The sequence below is a fragment of the Dicentrarchus labrax genome, unplaced genomic scaffold (assembly GCF_905237075.1).
Source record: "Dicentrarchus labrax unplaced genomic scaffold, dlabrax2021, whole genome shotgun sequence".
In the NCBI taxonomy this organism is placed as follows: domain Eukaryota; kingdom Metazoa; phylum Chordata; class Actinopteri; family Moronidae; genus Dicentrarchus; species Dicentrarchus labrax.
Genome location: NW_026136714.1, coordinates 26131633 through 26151768, shown reverse-complemented (window position 1 = coordinate 26151768; position 20136 = coordinate 26131633). Strand labels below are relative to the sequence as shown.

Here is a 20136-nt window from a genome sequence, read left to right as displayed (position 1 = left end):
CAATGTCACAGGATGATGTCACAGGATGATGTCACAGGCTTCTGTACTCAATGGTTCATCCAAAATGTCAGTCAGCAGACCTACAGATAATGCTATGGTCATGACCATTCTTTAAGTCAAGATGTTGAGATGATTCAATCATAAATGGTTACGTCTAAAAAAAAAATTTAAAAAATCAGAAATATGTGGATAAAACATTATTAGCTTACACCACCACTGCCTGTCTGCTTCTGTATGAATCCCCAAAAGGGCTTTGAAAGTAGAAATCTAGTCTTATGAACACATTATTTTGCGCATTTTCAGAACTCTCCACACATTGTAAAACTCCTGAGACAAATGATTCCAGCCCTGCTACAAACATAAAACCATCACTTGAGCACGCCAATGGAAAAACCACCATAAACTCTTCAAACTGTCCACACCTCGTCTCCATCATGTTGGTCAGTCTGCTCCTTCTGCTTGGCTTGCTCCTCCTCAAGCTTTTCTACTTGATACATCCAAAAGTTCTCCATGGCTTTCAGTAAACAGTCAAACCCAGCTGAACCTCGACAAGTGTGGATGAACTAATGTTGAGAATGGCAGTGCGTCGTGGTTAAATACAACACCAGTGTCAGCTGCTCAGGTGACACTCGGGATTATGTATCAGGATTCATCATGGAATCAACAGGCTGGGTCTGGATTTGCTCTGCTGATGCTGTGACATCATGTCATTCTTTACCCATCATGTTCATTTACACTGTATGTTGTGTACAAATTCATCTACATATCAAGTTTAAAGCAGAGGTGTTATTAAAACCACCCAGGCTGCAACTTTGTTCTGATCACAATGATGTAAACAGGAAAACAGCCCAGTTCATTCTGTCATTGGATCCTCACTGAATTATTTAACTCGTCTTGCCCTTTACCTCTCTCTCTCTCTCTCTCTCTCTCTCACCCTCACTCAATAAATCATTGGGAGGAGGGAGGGGGAGTGACAACAGGAGGGGGAGAAGGAGAGGAATAGCACATGACTGGGATTTCTGAGAACAATGTTTGCATTAGTCACCATGACCGATACAGCTGTATAAGAAAGCCAGGCAGGTCCACATAGTGCTATACAGTCTGTGGTAAGGCTTCTGAGGGGACCACTTGTATCCTGAGGTTCTCTTTACTTGAGTATTTGCCTTTAATAGATGTTCAACAGACTGGAAAGATTTATTCTGACTCTGTCATAAAAGATACACCAACCATCACCTCAAGAGCTCACTAATGAACATGTGGAATCTGGCTTGTTTAATCTGAACAGAAATGTAAAAACAACAGTTATTGGTGTTAGGAGGCGATGTGCTCTTTATGATAAGCTAGGCTAACCACGTTAGCCTCAACCTAAGACTTGGTTTAAGGGTTGGGTTATATTTAGGTTAGGCACTTAGTTTTGATGGTTACGGTTAGGGTGAGGAATAGGGCAGGGGTCAGCAACTCTAGGGTTAAGGTTATCAAATGTACAATGCCGGGAGCTGCGGAACCATCAACATATAACATGACCTAATAGTGAAGCCAAAACATTCCGCCCTCTGGTGGCTGAAAATCAAATCAAATCAAATACACACTTATCACACTGCTGTATGTTCAAGAGTTCATTTTTCTGATCAGCTTGGTTTTAATCACAATTCTTCATTGACAGCTGAGCCCTACTCAAGACGAGTCGGCCAGGTGTATGGCGGGACTTCGATACCATGGCACCAACTCTGATCACTACTGCACAGACTCACGCTCGGAATGGAAAAAGGTGGCAGTGGGATATTTTAGCTATTTTAGCTGTCTACACAAGGGATGTTACACTCAACTCCCAATTCATTACAATTTAAACATTTATACAATTGCTGAATGTAATAATTTAGGTCTACAAGGATACATGAAAATGTTAAAAAATAACATTTCCATATAAGTGTTTAACAAAGCCACACTGGAGCGGGACTAAAGATCTGCATGCAGCTCTGGAGCCACAGGTTACCAGCCCCCACGAATATTGTAACACACAAATGTGTCTGTCTGTCTGTCTGTGTGTCTGTCTGTGTGTCTGTCTCTGTGTGTGTGAAAACCAACCCCTGTTGTAGTGTGTAAGGTGTGTGTGTGTGTGTGTGTGTACACACATAGGTGCTTTCTGTTGTGCATCATCTATGAAGTGCTGTATACCCCCCAGAAAGCTAATTCACTTCATTCATTAACTTCAAAATATTGTTTTATTTATTAAAACGCCAGCTTTAAAATGCAGAGTGGATGAGTAAAACAAAGCTTTGCTGATGAAGTGTTGATGCACAGACTGCTGTTGTGGCCTTCTCATCAGAGATCATATTGCATAGTCAGAGCCAATTACACCATACAGGTGCTGTCATTGATATGGTGGCTTTAAGAGCTTGGTGTAACTGGTCCATATGTGCCCTTTCCAAATGTTCTGCATTGTAAAAAGGATTTTAATCAGTTATACCCAAAAGTAATCAGAGCATGAATGGATGTACATTGGGTACGGAAAGTATTCAGACCCCTTTAAATTTTTCACTCTTTGTTTCATTGCAGCCATTTGCTAAAATCAAAAATGTTCATTTTATTTCTCATTAATGTACACTCAGCACCCCATCTTGACAGAAAAATAAACCAGAAATGTAGAAATTTTTGCAAATTTATCAAAAAAGAAAAACTGAAATATCACATGGTCATAAGTATTCAGACCCTTTGCTCAGTATTGAGTAGAAGCACCCTTTTGAGCTACTACAGCCATGAGTCTTCTTGGGAATGATGAAACAAGTTTTTCACACCTGGATTTGGGGATCCTCTGCCAGTCTTCCTTGCAGATCCTCTCCAGTTCTGTCAGGTTGGATGGTGAACGTTGGTGGACAGCCATTTTCAGGTCTCTCCAGAGATGCTCAATTGGGTTTAGGTCAGGGCTCTGGCTGGGCCAGTCAAGAATGGTCACAGAGGTTCTGAAGCCACTCCTTTGTTATTTTAGCTGTGTGCTTAGGGTCATTGTCTTGTTGGAAGGTGAACCTTTGGCCCAGTCTGAGGTCCTGAGCACTCTGGAAGAGGTTTTCTTCCAGGATATCGCTGTACTCAGCCGCATTCATCTTTCCTTCAATTGCAACCAGTCGTCCTGTCCCTGCAGCTGAAAAACACCCCCATAGCCTGATGCTGCCACCACCATGTTTCACTGTTGGGATTGTATTGGGCAGGTGATGAGCAGTGCCTGGTTTTCTCCACACATACCGCTTAGAATTAACGCCAAAAAGTTCAATCTTGGTCTCATCAGATCAGAGAATCTTATTTCTCATAGTCTGGGAGTCCTTCATGTGTTTTTTGGCAAACTCTATGCGGGCTTTCATATGTCTTGCACTGAGGAGAGGCTTCCGTCGGGCCACTCTGCCATAAAGCCCTGACTGGTGGAGGGCTGCAGTGATAGCTGACTTTGTGGAACTTTCTCCCATCTCCCTACTGCATCTCTGGAGCTCAGCCACACTGATCTTTGGGTTCTTCTACCTCTCTCACCAAGGCTCTTCTCCCACGATTGCTCAGTTTGGCTGGACGGCCAGGTCTAGGAAGAGTTCTGGTCGTCCCAAACTTCTTCCATTTAAGGATTATTGAGGCCACTGTGCTCTTAGGAACCTTGAGTGCTGCAGAAATTCTTTTGTAACCTTGGCCAGATCTGTGCCTTGCCACAATTCTGTCTCTGAGCTCCTTGGGCAGTTCCTTCGACCTCATGATTCTCATTTGCTCTGACATGCACTGTGAACTGTAAGGTCTTATATAGACAGGTGTGTGCCTTTCCTAATCAAGTCCAATCAGTTTAATTAAACACAGCTGGACTCCAATGAAGGAGCAGAACCATCTCAAGGAGGATCAGAAGAAATGGACAGCATGTGAGTTAAATATGAGTGTCACAGCAAAGGGTCTGAATACTTATGACCATGTGATATTTCAGTTTTTCTTTTTTAATACATTTCTGTTTTTTTCTGTCAAGATGGGGTGCTGAGTGTACATTAATGAGAAATAATATGAACTTTTTTGATTTCAGCAAATGGCTGCAATAAAACAAAGAGTGAAAAATTTAAAGGGGTCTGAATACTTTCCGTACCCACTGTATATGGTAAATGGACCTGTACTTGTATAGCGCCTTTCTAGTCTTCCGACTTTTACACTACGTGCCACATTCACCATTTCACACACATTCACTCAGTGATGGCAAAGTCCATCGAACAGAAACTAACATTCATATACATTTACACACCGATGCACGGCATTCGGAGCAATTTGGGGTTAAGTATCTTGCTCAAGGATACTTCGACATGTGGCACCAGTAGCCGGGGATGGAACCCACAACCTTCCAATTAAGGAACGTCCTGCTCTGCCTCTGAGCCACAGCCGCCATTATATATATATATATATGCATACACCATGCTGCATTCAAAGTCAACAGTCCTAAACTTGTAACAACTGGCTGCTTTGGTTAGTGGTTTGGGGTCAACAAAGCTGCAGTATACAGTAAAATCCAAGGTTGATGAGGAATATGTAGTGTATTTTTAATATATTTCAGCTCCTATAGTCTATAGTTGGTGAAGAAGATTTCATACTAATCAACATTGCAAAGGAAGGCAAACAAGAAAGGAACACAATGCAAAAGTAAGGCCACACAAAAGAGGAAACATTAAACTCTCAAGAGAAACAGGGTCCAACAGATGGACTTACTAAGGGACAAAGGGAACAAACAAAGGAAAGGAACTGAGGAGAGTTCTTGAGGTTTCCTACTAATGGCACTATATTGCTACTGCACACCCTGCAGGTTGATATCAAGGAATACAAGTCTGTTTTCGTCATCACAAATTCAATCAGGAATTGGCAGACATGTTTTTAATGTGGATGATCAGGATGCAAGTGCAGTTTATTCTAAACCTGAAGTTGTCACTGCAAACTGTTTGGAAAGGACAGGCAATTAAAAAAAAATACTTGGCATGATTGAACGATGCATATGTCTACCACCGTCTATCAAAGACCAACTTCCACCTATCAGATCAACAATCCATGTAACATAGTTATTAGTTCACCTGCTGTGGCGATATGTGGGCAGTGCAGGATGTACTGCAGAGGTAAATCAGCTGCTCAAATTCGCGTAGAACCCCACATAAAGCGGAGATACAAATCTGCTTTGCCACCAGAAGCAAATGTTTTATTTGCCTTTTTGTTTGCACAGAACCGAAGTGAACGGGAGATTCACGGTTGTTTTTTTTCTCATATGTGTGACCGTGCCCATAGATAGTGATAAACAGAAGCTTCATCCAATCATCTGCAGAATATTATTTGAAAGTGTCTGCCCTTTTCCAAACAGTTTCCAACGATGACTTCCCAGATGGTTCTGGGTAACAAACTATCTGGCACTGTCAGGTTGCATAAAGGAAGAAAACACACATTTCAAAACTATCCCCATACCACTATAGGGATGTTCTTCAGCCACAGTACTGCTGTGTAGAGCCCACCACACAACACTCATTAAAATGAAATCGACTTAAGAGCTGCTTTAGATTAGTCGATCATTGAAAAATGCAGCTGAAGCACCTCCTGCATGGTCAAACATTATCTGAGCTGTAGCCTACAAGCTGTTTCCAGCTGGTCAATGTTTCTGTGTTATGACATGTGCTGTCCTCTGTCCCACACGGAGGTGATATTGTTGTGGTATTTTGCCTCTAAGCTGCAATTTGTCCTGTCTGTGTGTCAGTGTACCCTTTCAGCTCACCTCGTCACAGCTTGTGTGTTTGTGTTTTGCTGTCTGACACAGACAAGACGAGATGAATTGTGTTGTGCAACTAATGGTGTTGATGTTGGCTGTGTGGGGCGGCTACAATGATATGCAGTAAGTGTTGTGGCCTTTTGTTCTGGCCCCTTGGGTTTTTCTGCCCTCTGTTGGCTTTAAAAAGCAAACCAACACATGCATATGCAAACAACAGCTGGCTAACAGAACAGCCATGTTATCCAATAAAACTTGATCAATTGTAGCCAGAGCCGCTGTACTTACATCGCCCCCTAGTGGTGGTTGTAGGTCACACTCTGCAGTGGGGCTCAGGTCCTGCCTCATTACCCAAATGGGCTCCTTAGGCTCATCGGGTGTGTAAGGAGATCTCACTGTTCTGTTCTTCACCTCCTCTATGGCCTCTTTAATGTCCTTTATGGCCAGGGATATGGCATCCCTCTTCTCCTGACTGTTCCTCACTGCTACAGGCTCCTCTGAAGGACTCGTAGCCTGTTTTCTGGCTGGCTTCCCTCGGTTGGCAGCTTTGTGGTTTTGGTCGTTTGGGAAATCAGGTTTTTCTTCTCCTTGCAGTAGCTCATTTTCTTCATCTATGGTGTCTTCCGCAGCACAGTATAGACTCTGAGAACTTAGGCTTTCTTTGACCTCAGCCACAATGCTGTCGATGTCCTCCTCCTGGTCGCAGCTGTCGGCGCGTGGGTACGGGGCAAACTCTGCTTCCTTCTCTGGGCTGTCCGACTCGCCATCAGAGCGTTCGTCGTAGTGGCGCAGGCGGGAGCCCACTGCCTCCTGCTGATGGTAGTCTCCACCTCCCACCCGGCCCTCCAACAGCTGAAAGCCGGCCCTCCTCTGTTGGAGAGACTCTGTGTCCTCAGCTCCGTCGGCAGCAGATGGAACCGTCGTCGGAGCATCGCAGATTTCTTCGTAAACATGCTCAGAGAGTGAGTAAATGTCATATGGCTCAGAGTAGGCTTCATCCACAAGCCCAGCATCTAAACTCTCCAAGCTATCACCGGCTGAGACGTTGGCCCTTCCTCCGGAGTGACTGAGGGGCTGGGTGTAGACGTAGTTGGAGTAGCCAGCGTTCAGCATCTCCTCTGCTTCATCCTGTCTCTGGGGGTTTTGAATATCGGGCAGGGGGTCACGTGGTAGAGGCGGGGGCTGAGGGGGATAGTTAGGATGTGGATGGAGATGTTGCTGTTCAGCCTCAGCGCTCTCAGTATACCCCTCCGCCTCCGGCCGTAGCTGGACCCCATAGTTCCCCACCTCGTCCTCTGCCTCCGGCTGCCCCTCAGGCTCCAGAGACATCATCACCAGGCCATCGTCCCCCTCAGCCCGGTCAGTATGGGTGTGGAAGCCGCTCTCAGTGCTCGCTGAGCGGGCCAGCACTGAATCGTCCCTTTCTCGTTCATCTTCCTGGGTCATCTCTGCGTGGTGCTGCTTCTCCTGTTGTTGTGCTAAATGTTGTGCTCTCTCCGCCTCTCGCTGTTGCCTCTGTCTGTGCCTCTGCTGCTGGGCTCTGATCCGGGCCTCGCTGTCCCCCTGTCTACGATAACGTGTCACTGCAGGTCTGGGAATGGGCTGGGGCAGCTGGGGCTGTGGGGACTGAGCTCCATGTTGCAGCTCCATGTCTTGTTCCTCCTGAGGCCTGCGTTGCTGTGGTGCCCTGGATCTACCGCCAGCGCTTCCTCCAGCTGGGCCTTCACAGCGTCTGTAGCGCTTTTCCTGGTTGCTGTGGTTGCGGGGCCTGCTGTTGTGGTTGTTGTGGCGATGGCGAGGAGGAGCATCGGTCTCCTCCATCACTTCCTGGCCGAGCTCTGTCTCCTGGGGGTTCATGGCTATCCGGTTCTGATTGGTTTAACGGTGTAAAAGAAAGGTTTTAGGAGTTCGTCATCAGCAGGTACATGGATGAGGTCAGGGAAAAGCTGCTGGGAAGAGAATGAAAGTGGTCGACAGAAAAGGAAAAAATGTTAGTAAGCAGAAATAGGAAAAAATAATAAAGAATTTGGTACGGCGATTGGCGAGTCCTTGCAAAATCGGTGGTACTGGAACTTTGGTGACATAGTGACTACTCAAAGCTAATTGGCGAAATACTGTAGGTAGCATGCTAACCACTCACATTCCAGCCATTCAGGAACATGCTAGTATTACTCAGCCACAATAGCAACGATAACAATACAAAACAACATAGTTGTACTGTTAGGGATTAGTCATTTCAATTTATTTTAATACACATATATGTGAAAGCCTGCATTCTATAAAGCTAATACACACAAAGATAAAAAACACAGACACATAGTCTCATCTCTGCTTGTGAGCTACACTAGCTGCAAACACCTGGCCGGGGGAGGAAGAATGGGTTATCTCCAAGGTCGGAAGCATCCAGTTCTGACCGTTGCTCTAGTTTCATAAATAATATTAGTTGAAAGGAGGGAGCAGGGTGGAATAATTAATTTTCTTTTAGGGCGCTGTCTCCTCGGAATTGGTTGGGTCGTGTGCCAAGAGGCTGGGACCAGCCAGCGCACCAACAAGGATGCACCAAGTCTAAACCACGGTTGCACCCCATCATATAGTCCACCAATCACATTCCTTAATGTAAAACAAACATAACCTCTTGTAACCTTTGTTCATCACTCTTTTTGGGCCGAGGAAAGACAGTAACAGCACTCCGCTGACTGTGGCTTCTCAATCCAACAAGATCCTTGGCCAAGTATTATTTTAATTATACAATTCTAAATAAACTTCTTAACTGAGAGAAGTTGTTTGTCTTATGTCCTAAAGATCATTTTGATACACGACAGTGCCATTGACTGTCTCTTACTTGTATGCTGACCCATGCCTCTTTTGTGCGGTAGTTTCTACTGGATTAAATAAGTGGAAGGTGCAACACAGCTAATGGGTTATGGTAGCTTACTCTGATCTGGACTGTCTGGCTCTCCATTCCCCTAAAAGGACCAGTGTGTAGGATTTAGTGGCATCGAGCAGTGCAAGGGAGGACTAAACAAGTTAGTTGCAATCTGCAAACTCACTTGATTAACCCTCCCTTTCCAACTGCGGGGGAGAAACTACAGCGGTTGTGAAGGGCGTCTGTAGATAAAACCGGCTCATTCTAAGGTAATGAAAAACTTTTTGATTCTTATTTTCAGATGATTATACACTATGAATATTATATTCAATTTCTGCCAGTAGATCCTTCTAAATGTTACACACTGGACCTAAGGGGTGAGTGTACTCCATTAAAACTGCGTGTCGGATGGTCATAAAGCTTTGGCAAGTCCCTCAGCCCAGATATATGGTGAGCACTTTAAGATGATAGATAAACTTCAGAGCTGACAGGGTCTTAAATATTCATCCCAGATGAAGTTATTTGATCTTTTCTCAACTTTTATAACCTTTATCTAATCAGGTACCATTGAGATTAAGATCTCATTTTCAAGGGAGACCTGAGTACTTAAAAATAATAAAAGATACTGAGCCCATGATATTAAATGCTGTATTTATCCATGGTCATTTAAAGGACCAGTGTATTGGATTTAGTTGCATCTAGCATTGAAATTGCAGATGGTCCCTTCTTGGTTTTAAGGGGTTTAAGAAAAATAAATATATACACAGTTGGCCTACATCTCAGCATTTCATTCAGTTTTGTGAAGAAAACTAAATGAATTTGTTATTGTATTATTTAGCTGATACAGCCTTGCCCTGCATTAGAAAAGTACACAGTTAAAACAAGCAAAGAGCTGACAGAACAATGAGAAGAAAACACTAAATTTGTTAAAAGTATCAGGAAAGCTCATCTTTGACATATAATACAATATTCACAGGAAATAATCTGCTCAAAATGTATCCAAATCTCTCATTGTATCACTGTGTTCACTGTTTGGGTTCATTGTACAGTTTAACAGTTGTTGTACTGTTATTGTTATGCATTGAATATAATATGAAATATCCATAATATATGTCACTTAGTCCTGGGTCGTCAGTTTACTCGATAGAAAAGGGCTCCCTGAAGGTAAAAGGTAGGGAACCACTGTTAGATGGCTGAGATGACAAGAGGGCTTTACTGGTTATATGAATAGTTAATTAAACCATTCATAGTTATGTGGAGGTCAGTCTTCATGTCTTTCATTTAATTATTCCTTGGAGCTAGCCAGTGGAGCTTTCGACCACTACTAGCACTGTGGAGCAGTGTTTTTATCAACCTGTCCCTGTTTTGTTCAGATCAACAAGGAACCAATGTTCTAAGGCAACGAAGTACAATGATTCTTATTTTCAGGTGATTATACTAATGAAAATGTGAATATTATATTCCATTTCTGACAATAGATCCTCCTAAATGTTACACACTGGACCTTTAAGTCTCACACTGCTACATTTACACTGGGAGCTGCAGTGTGTAACCTTTGCCAGAGGAACTGGGTGTTAACTGCCTTGCTAAAGAGCAGTAACTATAATGTAGAATTCATTTACATGCAAATTGAATTAACTGCACTTATTAATTATGTTTGTATTATGTATTAATATATGTGCTTGCTCATGGTGGTACTGTTGGGTCTCTGTAAATAATGTTATAAGGAGATCGGTCTAGACCTGCTCTATTTGAAAAGTGTCCTGAGATAACTTCTGTTATGAATTGGCGTTATACAAATAAAATTGAATTGAAAATTGAATTGAAAATATACAATATACTATATATACATATATATCTGGGGGCAACAAGATGACAGAGGTAGTGACATTTTTGTAGTCTGAGGTGAGCATTTTTGAATAATGAATTCATCCTTCTCTAGTGCTGCAGTTAGTTCAATATGGATTAAAATGAAGGTAATAATCTGCAAAAATACAAATCTATCAAACTGCAACACAATTTGACTACAGCCTTGTCATTACAGTCACATCTGTCCTAACATAAGCTCTGCACATGCCTCCCTTTCTATCGGTCTACTGTCTGCTCACCACTCAACACTGGGCCAATGACGCGTTGTTAATTCATTCATTCATTTCACAGAAGAAGAAGGTCCATAAAGTTCCAGCAGAGGTCACTAGCGCTGTGCGCCCCCCCCCCCCGGGACGCACGCACACACACACACACACACACACACACACACACACACACACACACACCCACACACACACACACACACACACACACACACACACTAAACCCTTAATTCATTCATGCATTTCCCTAACCCTTGAAGAACCAGTTAGAATGTAAAGAAAAAGGGACACAAGGTAGAGTTAAATAATTCTTACTTTATTCCATAAACATAAAGTAGCATTTATGAAAGAATGAGTGCAGGACGGGGAGGAAGTGACCTCATTAAAGATGGCTGCCCCGACTGCGCAAAACTGTTAAATACTATTGTGGTAGATACAAATTTCCTTGTGCTGTCACCTTAGAGCCCAGCAGTGTGTCCACAATGTCTCTGGGTCAACGGCTTCCTTCCCAGCATTCCCTTGAGGGCCTCCCCACCCCCCTGGCCCCGGGCCCCGGGCCCGTCCAGACCGCCGCCCCTCCTGCTGACTACCACTCGCGGACCCCTGGAGGAGACCCGTGTTTGGCCAAACTGGATCCTTGTCTTCCGCACGCTGCAACGTTCAATAATCGAATTTTTCTCAAACACCAAAGTCTGCTCATTTTGACCCCACTGAATTACACTGTTTATCATTCTCCCAGTGGACAGAAGGAAAGGAAAAATGTTTTCACAGATTGTGCCCCCACAGGAGCCAATGAGGACATATTCATGCAGAGCCATTACAAAGAGAGCATGCCTATTGGGGCTGTGGCTGGGAAACCATCATAGCACGCAGTTAGCATCTATAAGTTAAATGGGGGAAAAGGCAGCTTATATTAAGGCCAAATCTAACCTCTCATACGTTGGTCATACTTTGGCTAGAATAGACAACACAGAAAAGAGTGATAAATTGAACCAGCTTTCAAGATGGAACCAGGTGAAACAGTCTAAAGACCCAGCAGTGCCCTGTAGAGGCTGCAATGCTCATTACACACCACTAAATGAATGGGATTAATGGAATGCCACTCAGTTGGCATTTACAAGCAACTTTACGCAGAGTTTGCCATGTTTCTACAGTAGCACAGAACAGACAAACAAAACACTGGTTCTAGATAGGGCGTTTTTGCATTTTTTGCGAGTTTCGCAGCCACCGTAGTTTCTCCTACACGTATGGAAGGCTGAGCTGTATTCATATGGTTGCAACCTGAAACTTCATTGCTAAATGCCACTGAATCCTACACACTGGTCCTGTTGGTGCCAGGATCACTAGCTAGAAGAGGTGGTAGTTTGAATACAATGACCATATTGGCCCTTTTAAGATATTTCAACTGGAACAACAGACTGGGTGAGCTGTAATCCTTAAAATATAATCCTCATGAATGAAATTAAGTCATTTTGGGGCAGAAAAAACCTTTCAGCAGTAAGAAAGGCACGGTAATCATTTTTTGTGTGAAAGTGAAAAACTGCATTTCATGGTCTGTATTGCCCCTTTCCAGATCTTTCAAAGGGCAAAATTTAGTGGGTGAGTTATAAACTTTAAAATGTAACTCTGACGAGTGAAATTAAGTCATTTTGAGGAAGAAAAAACCTTTCAGTGACAAGGTAGGATATGTAATCACTTTATGGCAAATGGAAAACTGCATTTCATGGGTTGTAAGGGACAAAGACTTTTGTTTGTTTGTTGTTTGTTTATGTGTCTACATCTAAAACACAACAACGACAACAATATATAGCCTACTGTAACAACTTACTTCACTGGCTAAAATACTAAAACACTTTGATTTCATCTGCGATGTTGTGTTTTGGTGTTTTGAAGTGAAAATGAACAATTTGCTTTTCTGTTAATTTATTATTTTAACTTATTCCATGTTTCATGCAAAGAGTGCTGTATCTTATTGAAATCTTCATTGAAGGTTAATGGAGACAAAAAACACTATTCAGTCTCAACCACAACCTAAAACCCAGTGCTCAGTGCAAAGTGCAGAGAACTGGGCCAAGGACACACACAGAGTTTTAAACACATGCAGAAATAGGTAGTCCAGCATTTTCCAGCCCAGATTCATAATTATTACACTGCACACCAATTGCTGTCTTTTGCAGTCATATTACTATGCAGTAAAAGTGCATTCATTGATTTCTTTGGGTGCAGTGGAAGAAGTAGTAAGCATCACACCAATATTCTGAACCCAATATTCACTGTTCTTGTTCTCCACCATCTCCTGAGAAATATACCAGGCTCTTTAGTTGCTAAATGCTCCACTTTGTTCACTTGCTAGCTGATAACTTTGTCTTCCTGCTGTTTGGAGCTGAGCTGGTAGCGTACAATGAGTTTGTTGGTACTTGCGTGACACATTTCTGTATTCTGTACCATTCTTCCTCTGAGATGTACAACATTGAGCTCCCTGTGCTCCCTGTTTCCCCAAATTTAGATCAGGGGTTCCCCACTTAGGGGTTGGGACCACAACTAGGGGGGTTGCGAGGCCTACTTGATTTTAAGGGGTGTAAGAAAACTTAAAAAGTATACACAGTATATTCTGTGAAGTAAATTGTATAACAGAACAGTGGCCAAGAGTCAGGGACAAGAACTGAATATGTCAAAAAAAGAAGCCTATTAAGTCTGTATGGTTGTTAAAAAGTATAAAGACAGACAAAGCATTGTATTTTTAAAAAATCCCTAAACAGGAAATAATATGCTAAAACGTCCAAATCCCTTATTGAGTTTGTTGTACAGTTTTGAATATAATATGAAATATCCATAATATATGTCACTTAGTCCTGGGTCGTCAGTTTACTCAATGATAGAAAAGGGCTGTGGTGCAGTGTTTTTATCACCCTGTCCCTGTTTTGTTCAGGTCAACAAGGCCAGAGGTCCTGACGACGTCAACCCGAGGGTGCGCAGAGCAACTGGCAGGAGTGTTCCAGCATCTGTTTGACCTCTCCCTGAGGTTGAAGAAGGTGCCGAAGATCTGGAAGACTTCCTGCTTAGTTCCTGTTCCCAAAAAAGGACATCCAAACGCTCTCAATGAATTCAGGCTTGTAGCTTTAACATCAAATATCATGAAGATCTTTAAGAGACTGGTTCTGCAGCAGCTCAGACCCCTGGTACGCGACTGCCTGGACCCGCTGCAGTTTGCGTACCAGGCTGACATCGGCGTGGATGATGCCATCATCTACCTGCTTCACAGAGCTTACACCCACCTGGAGAAGCCACAGCTCACAGACTACCTTACTTTTGTCTATTTCCTGTGTTCCGGGTTTACACTGCTTTTAAAGTTGAAGGAGCTGGTTTAACACTGCAGCTACCTGCTTCGGTTGCCATGTTGTTGTTGTTGAGTGCGGCCTCCATCTGTACAACGCAAATCACACAAAGGTGTTGCTCACCGCGCCCCCACTGGCCAGGGGCTTAAATCGATTCAGAGGATTTAATGAATCGATATTGAATTTGGAAATAATATATTGCAATGCATTGATGAATCGATATTTTTACCCACCCCTACAGAGCACCATTAGGATCATGTTCTTTGACTTCTCCAACTCCTTCGACACCATCCAGCCTCTCCGGCTGGAAAAGAAGCTCTCTGTGATGCAGGTGGATCAGGACCTTGTGGCCTGGATTACTGACTACCTCACCAACAGACCACAGTATGTCAGACTGCACAGCTGCTTGTCAGACATGGTGACGAGCAAGCACTGGCACACCCCAAGGAAGGAGGAAACCTCTGCATCGAAACAATCATCCATGCATGTCCATAAGGATAATGTGAGTAACTCATTTGTTAACTATGTTAATGTTTTGTGTGAGGATATAGTGGCATCTAGTGGTAAAGCTGCAGACTGCAACCAACTGAATAACATTATGCTTTCAACCATGTAGGAGAAACTATGGTGGTTGGTTTGTCCGTTCTGCTACTATAGAAACATGGTGATTCAAGAGGGCGTATTCATTGTAATGTAACGAAAACACAACAATTCTTATTTTCAGGTGATTATACATCAAAGAAAACATACCTATGAATATGATATTCAATTTCTGTCAGTGGATCCTTTAAGCTTGTTTTAACCAGGGGTGGATCTATAGAAGTATTCATTGGGTGGCAACAGGGTAGCATGGAAAATTTAAGGGGTAGCATAAATATATGCTGATTTAATCGCAGGCAACATTTGCTTGAAAAAGCCCCAGAATTAAGGTATTTGAAGTCAAAAACATTATTGTGGCACATTAGTAAAGCAATGAATAGAAATATCTGAGGGTGGCAGTTGTTAACAAATCTTTACATTTTTCCAAATACATGTCTTTCACTTCGCCTAAAATGTGGATTAAAATGAATCTAAATAAATGTGTTGATTTTGACAGCATTTGACACCAAACTGGGCTGGCAGCTGGTGTGGCTCGGCATTTTTTAGGGGTGGCAGCTGCCACCCCATTCTACCCCTCTAGATCTGCCAATGGTGTTAACCACAGACCTTATTTCAGACATCTAACAAAAAACCTATTTAAAAAAATCCCTCTGAGGCAAAGGAACAGCAAAAGAATTTGGGTTTTCTGCGGCATTCTATGTAAAGCACTACCTATTTTTATCCGAAAATTTAAGTTTGTCAGGTACTCACTCACCTTCTGTTACCAGGTGCAAGTTGACAGCAGTAGTTCCAGTTTGGAATCTGTGATGATTTTTTCCACCCTTAAAACAGAGAGAAGAGGGCACAAAGTTAGACAAATATTGATTAAATCTAACAATTTGGTCCATATGAATCCTCAGAGACCCCCACCAACAAATCAGAGCTTAACATTAAATTCTAAATGTAGCTAAAAACAGAGAGCTACAGTATAAAGAAAGAAAGACAAGAGGGAAGACCAAAATCATGTTCATCCCTCTCTCTAGTTGTCTTTTATCCAGTGATGCATAATAACAAGAAGGGGAAATATATTCACCTTGAAAGAGGCAAACACACACACACACACACACACACACACACACACACACACACACACACACACACACACACACACACACACACAAACCAGAGCACTAACTCACACAGCAAACACTCACACATGGAGTACAACTCAATTTGTCATGTTGACTGCTGTAACCCAGATTTCCACTGCATTAGGAAAGGTAAGATAGATAGTTGGCTTCTGAATCAAGAGTCTTCTCTGTGTTACAGAAATTAACAACTGATCATTTCTAGCTTATTTAAAGGCATATGCACTCTTTTGCCTTCAATACAATTCAATTCAATTCAGTTGTATTTGTATATCAACAAATCATAACAGAAGGTATCTCAGGACGCTTGCATATAGAGCAGGTCTAGGCCATACTTGTTTTATAATAAAATGATTTACAGAGACACGACAATTCCCAACATGAGCAAGCACTTGGTGACAGGAGCAAGGGAAAAAAATCATTTTTTGAGGCAAAAAAAGGTAAATATCCCAAAAATGATTGTAAAATGTTGTCCTGGAAAATCTTAAATTGTATTTTAGTCTCTTACTCAGATCGCCTATGTAAACTTGGGTGTATATTTTGTTTGAAACTCAACTGTTGGTAGGATAAGCTGCACAGTATGACCAAAGCGGACCAGAAAAACTTTCTGCTACCATGTCGGTCAAGAGCTGTTCACACCACTTTTAGTGTCAAGTCTATATTGGAAATGCTGTAGATGGTTATTAGTTTAATAAAATAAAATAATTTATATTCTGGGCTGTGGCCAAATTAATGTTATGGTTAGAGGAAAACTGTAGTCAAATCGCCAGAGACTGTGGTTCCGCTCCGCTGAGACCACAGCAGAAAAATCTGCTGCGGTGAGAGCAGTTAAGTGCTGACCATCATTTGTGTGCAAGAAAAACTCCTGGAAAAGTCCTGAACAATGATCTCTAAAAAAAGAGTGGGAAGCCTGTTATAGCTAGTTAGTTAAACCTTATTCATTCAGGAAATCTCACTGAGATTAAGACCTCTTTTACAAAGAACAAATTACATATAAACAAAACCACCATCATCACACACACACACACACACACACACAATTAAAATAATCACAAATTCTATTAAATATGTCAGCTCTCAGAGGAATGAGTGTCTCTAACTCCAACCTGTGATGCAAATAGTACTGGAAACCAGTCCAGAGAATATGAGAATACGACGGTATTCTGTTGTATCTGGCTGGTGAACCTGTGTTGAAACTGGTCCCAAGTGGGTTTATATCATCCTCTACGTGTATACTGCATGGATTATAACATTTTTAAGGGGAAGAAGACGCTTCGGGCTGCAGCTATGCACATAAAAGGCAATACAAGCTTTTATGCAGCCTGTGCAGACAGCTGCCGGTCCAGCATTTCATCCTCATCCATCAAAAACCAATGTATCCATTTCCTATAGCATTCATATACTGGCTTGATAAAAATGTAAACTTGGTAGAAAACAAAAACTTGTTTTTGAATTGTCCAGTAGGCTTGAGTCCATGATCCTGGTGTAGAGGGGCACAGGACTTGAGTGAGAGGAAGAGCTATTTGTTTGCTACAGGGAAGCTATGACTTAATTATATATCATCAGGAATCTGGTACAGAAAAGTGTTCTCTTCCAACACAGAACATTGGCTAGGATTATGAAACTCTGTGAGACCCAAGAGAGTATCCTCATTATTTCCATGTTTATAGAACGGAATTATATTTTCATTGCTAATGATTTTTCATGCCTTTTATAGGCTCTGAGAAAGGGATCTCTTGCCTCTGTTGCTAGTTAACAGCCATTAACATTATCCTGTTGAACATGTTCATGAGGTGTCCTGTTTTACCAATAAACCAAACCAATGGCGAAAGTGAAATAACCGCCCTAGGTGTCTCTGCTTTCCAAACATATCCTGTGCTTTTATGTAGAGACGGAGTGCTCTGCTGCTCCAAGTCATGCAAGTCTTATGAGATTGGAAAAGTTCACATTGGAGCTGCTATTTTTCAGATGTGACCTTTGGATGATGATCAAAAGAAAGTCTGCTGAGACGGGCAGCCAGAGCGAAGGTTTGTCTGCAGCCTAGCTGGCCTCATTTACACCAACAATTATAAACCCAATACCAACAATAGAAGGGCACTGAGATTAGACTACCGCCAAGGCCAATAGCCCACTCTTCTATGATATGCAAATCTTCAAGTGTAACCACTTCATATGTCTGCATTATAAAGGACTAACCTCACAGTGTTGATAAAAGTGAAAAATTATTTATGTATCTGCCCTGTTATTCAGAACCGCTCCAAACGTAATGGGATCCTCCTTGGCCCATACTACACCCTTCCACCAAGTTTAATAAAAACTGGGTCAGTAGTTTTTCCAAAACCCTGTTCACGGACAAAAAAAGCAAATAAACTGCCACAGAAAACATAACCTCCTCATCGGAGGTATAGTAGACACCTAGATTCAATTCAATTCAATTCAACAATTTTATTTGATAGCGCCAATCATAACAAATTATCTCAACACTTTCAAATAGACAGGTCTAACCGAACCTTTAACATTAATTACAGAACCCAACAGTACCACCTGAGCAAGCACTAAAAAGGAAAAGAAAAAACTCCCTGTAAAAAGAAAAACCTAGGACAGATAATCCGTCAGGTGTTCAGGTTTCGGGGGGGGGGGGAGAGAGAGAGAGAGAGAGAGAATGTCCAGGTTTCTGTAACAATGTAAATAGGCACACACTAGGGTTGGGTGATTGGACAAATAGAATATATCGGCGACTCCAATGCCAGTTGGAGTTTATTTGGTACGATTTTTGTCATTTTGTTTTGCTACACACACATATGGTGCAAATATTTCAGCAACTTTTTGGGGCTTTTATTGTCTTTATATGATAGTGACAGCTGAAGACAGACAGGAAAGGGAGGCAGAGAGAGGGCCACAGGTCGGATTCAAACCCTGAGCCACTCAGCCATTGGTACACAGGCCGCCAGCTCTACCAACTGAGCTAACCGGGCACCCACCTTTTCAGTCTTTACGTTTTTGTGCTTTGTGACATGTTGTAATAGTAAAAGCAAAACTTCCATACAGTTTTTCTAAGTAATGAGCCAAAGGGACTTAAGCCATGCCAAGCGGTGACAACGTTTCCACTATAGCCTCACAGCTCGGGTCCTGGTTGGTATTGGCACCAACCACAAACAACCCGTGATGGTCTGTTTCACATATCGGTCTCATTTTACTGTTTACTGACCAATTTCAGTTATATTGAAGTTTAGTTGCTGCTGATGCAAATCCAACGTTCCTGTTGCAGCCGCTTCACATTAAAAGCTTTCCACTGGCAAACCGACAGGATGCTTTTATTGTGAAAAGATATTATCACAGCTGCGCTTCATTGGTGGTGCTATTCTTCAATAAAAACAGGTCTAATCAACCAGATATGGACATTGTACTCTGTTTGGTCAGCAGATCAGTTTTGAATATCACAGGGAGGAATAGTAGAAACAGAAACAGAGTGAGCTGAAAGGGCTGCAGGCGTCAGGCTCTTACTGTGGTTTGTGACCAGCTTGCGTTCAACACCTCATCAAGGTAAACTACTTTACCTTGCTGGGCAGTGCAGTGGAAATCACTCCGTGCCTCTCCCCTCCCTCCCTCTCGCTCTCTGGACACAGGCGGCAGCAGAACTGCTGGTTGTCATGGAAACCGCTGGGTAATTGCTTTCTGTGGGAGGGCAGATGAGAAGGTGACCTCTCCAGGGGGCAGCAATGTCCTCCCACCTCCACCACCATGGCTGTCACTTCCTGCCCTTTACCAACCGCTATGAAGCTGCTGATGACCCCACGTTGTGTACCATTTCTGGCCAAATGCTCTCTTTTGAATGACTGGCTTTTGTTAATGTGAGGAAATGTTTCTTTTCAGTGGATAAGTGGTCTTTCTTTCTCTGCTAATATCATGAAATTAGCCTGCAAAGGAAAAGAACCACTTTTTTTAAATCAGTGAGGTTTAGACGTGTTGGTAGAAGGGCTGTGGTACTCCAACACACACACAACAAGAAATAAGTCATAAATTATTGCTCAGAAGTTTTTCTGTATTATGGGTCATCATTTTGGGCAATAGGGATGTGCTTCTCAATCACTGACACAGATGCAATACGCATCTCGATGCATTGCCAATGATCAAATACATTAAATATACACATGAAGCAACTACCAATGCCATACAATACGATTCACCACAGTCCGATTTGAAGTAGTTTCATTCAACACATTGTGATTCAATGGCTTACGATGCAAAAGAATATGATGCTATGCAGTTCAGTATGCTACTGAAATCTATATCTATAGTTAGCTATAGACTTTATTTATCTCGTTCTTCTAAGGCAGCTTGAGAAACAGTTTAGAGCAGTGGCTCT

General features: G+C 42.4%; 1 protein-coding gene across 2 annotated transcripts in view; it reads right to left on the bottom strand.

The window, feature by feature from the left end:
- apba1a (amyloid beta (A4) precursor protein-binding, family A, member 1a) overlaps window positions 1-20136 on the bottom strand; it is a 56867-nt gene that overhangs the window by 25590 nt on the left and 11141 nt on the right. The window contains exons 2-3 of one of the 2 annotated variants that reach the window (XM_051422156.1): window positions 15398-15464; window positions 6038-7698 (exon numbers count right to left, since the gene is read on the bottom strand). In XM_051422156.1, coding sequence (XP_051278116.1) covers window positions 6038-7606 — 1569 coding nt within the window. In that variant the 5' untranslated portion in view covers window positions 7607-7698; window positions 15398-15464. The remainder of the gene's footprint in view (window positions 1-6037; window positions 7699-15397; window positions 15465-20136) is intronic. The other variant, XM_051422157.1, reaches the window with a different exon arrangement.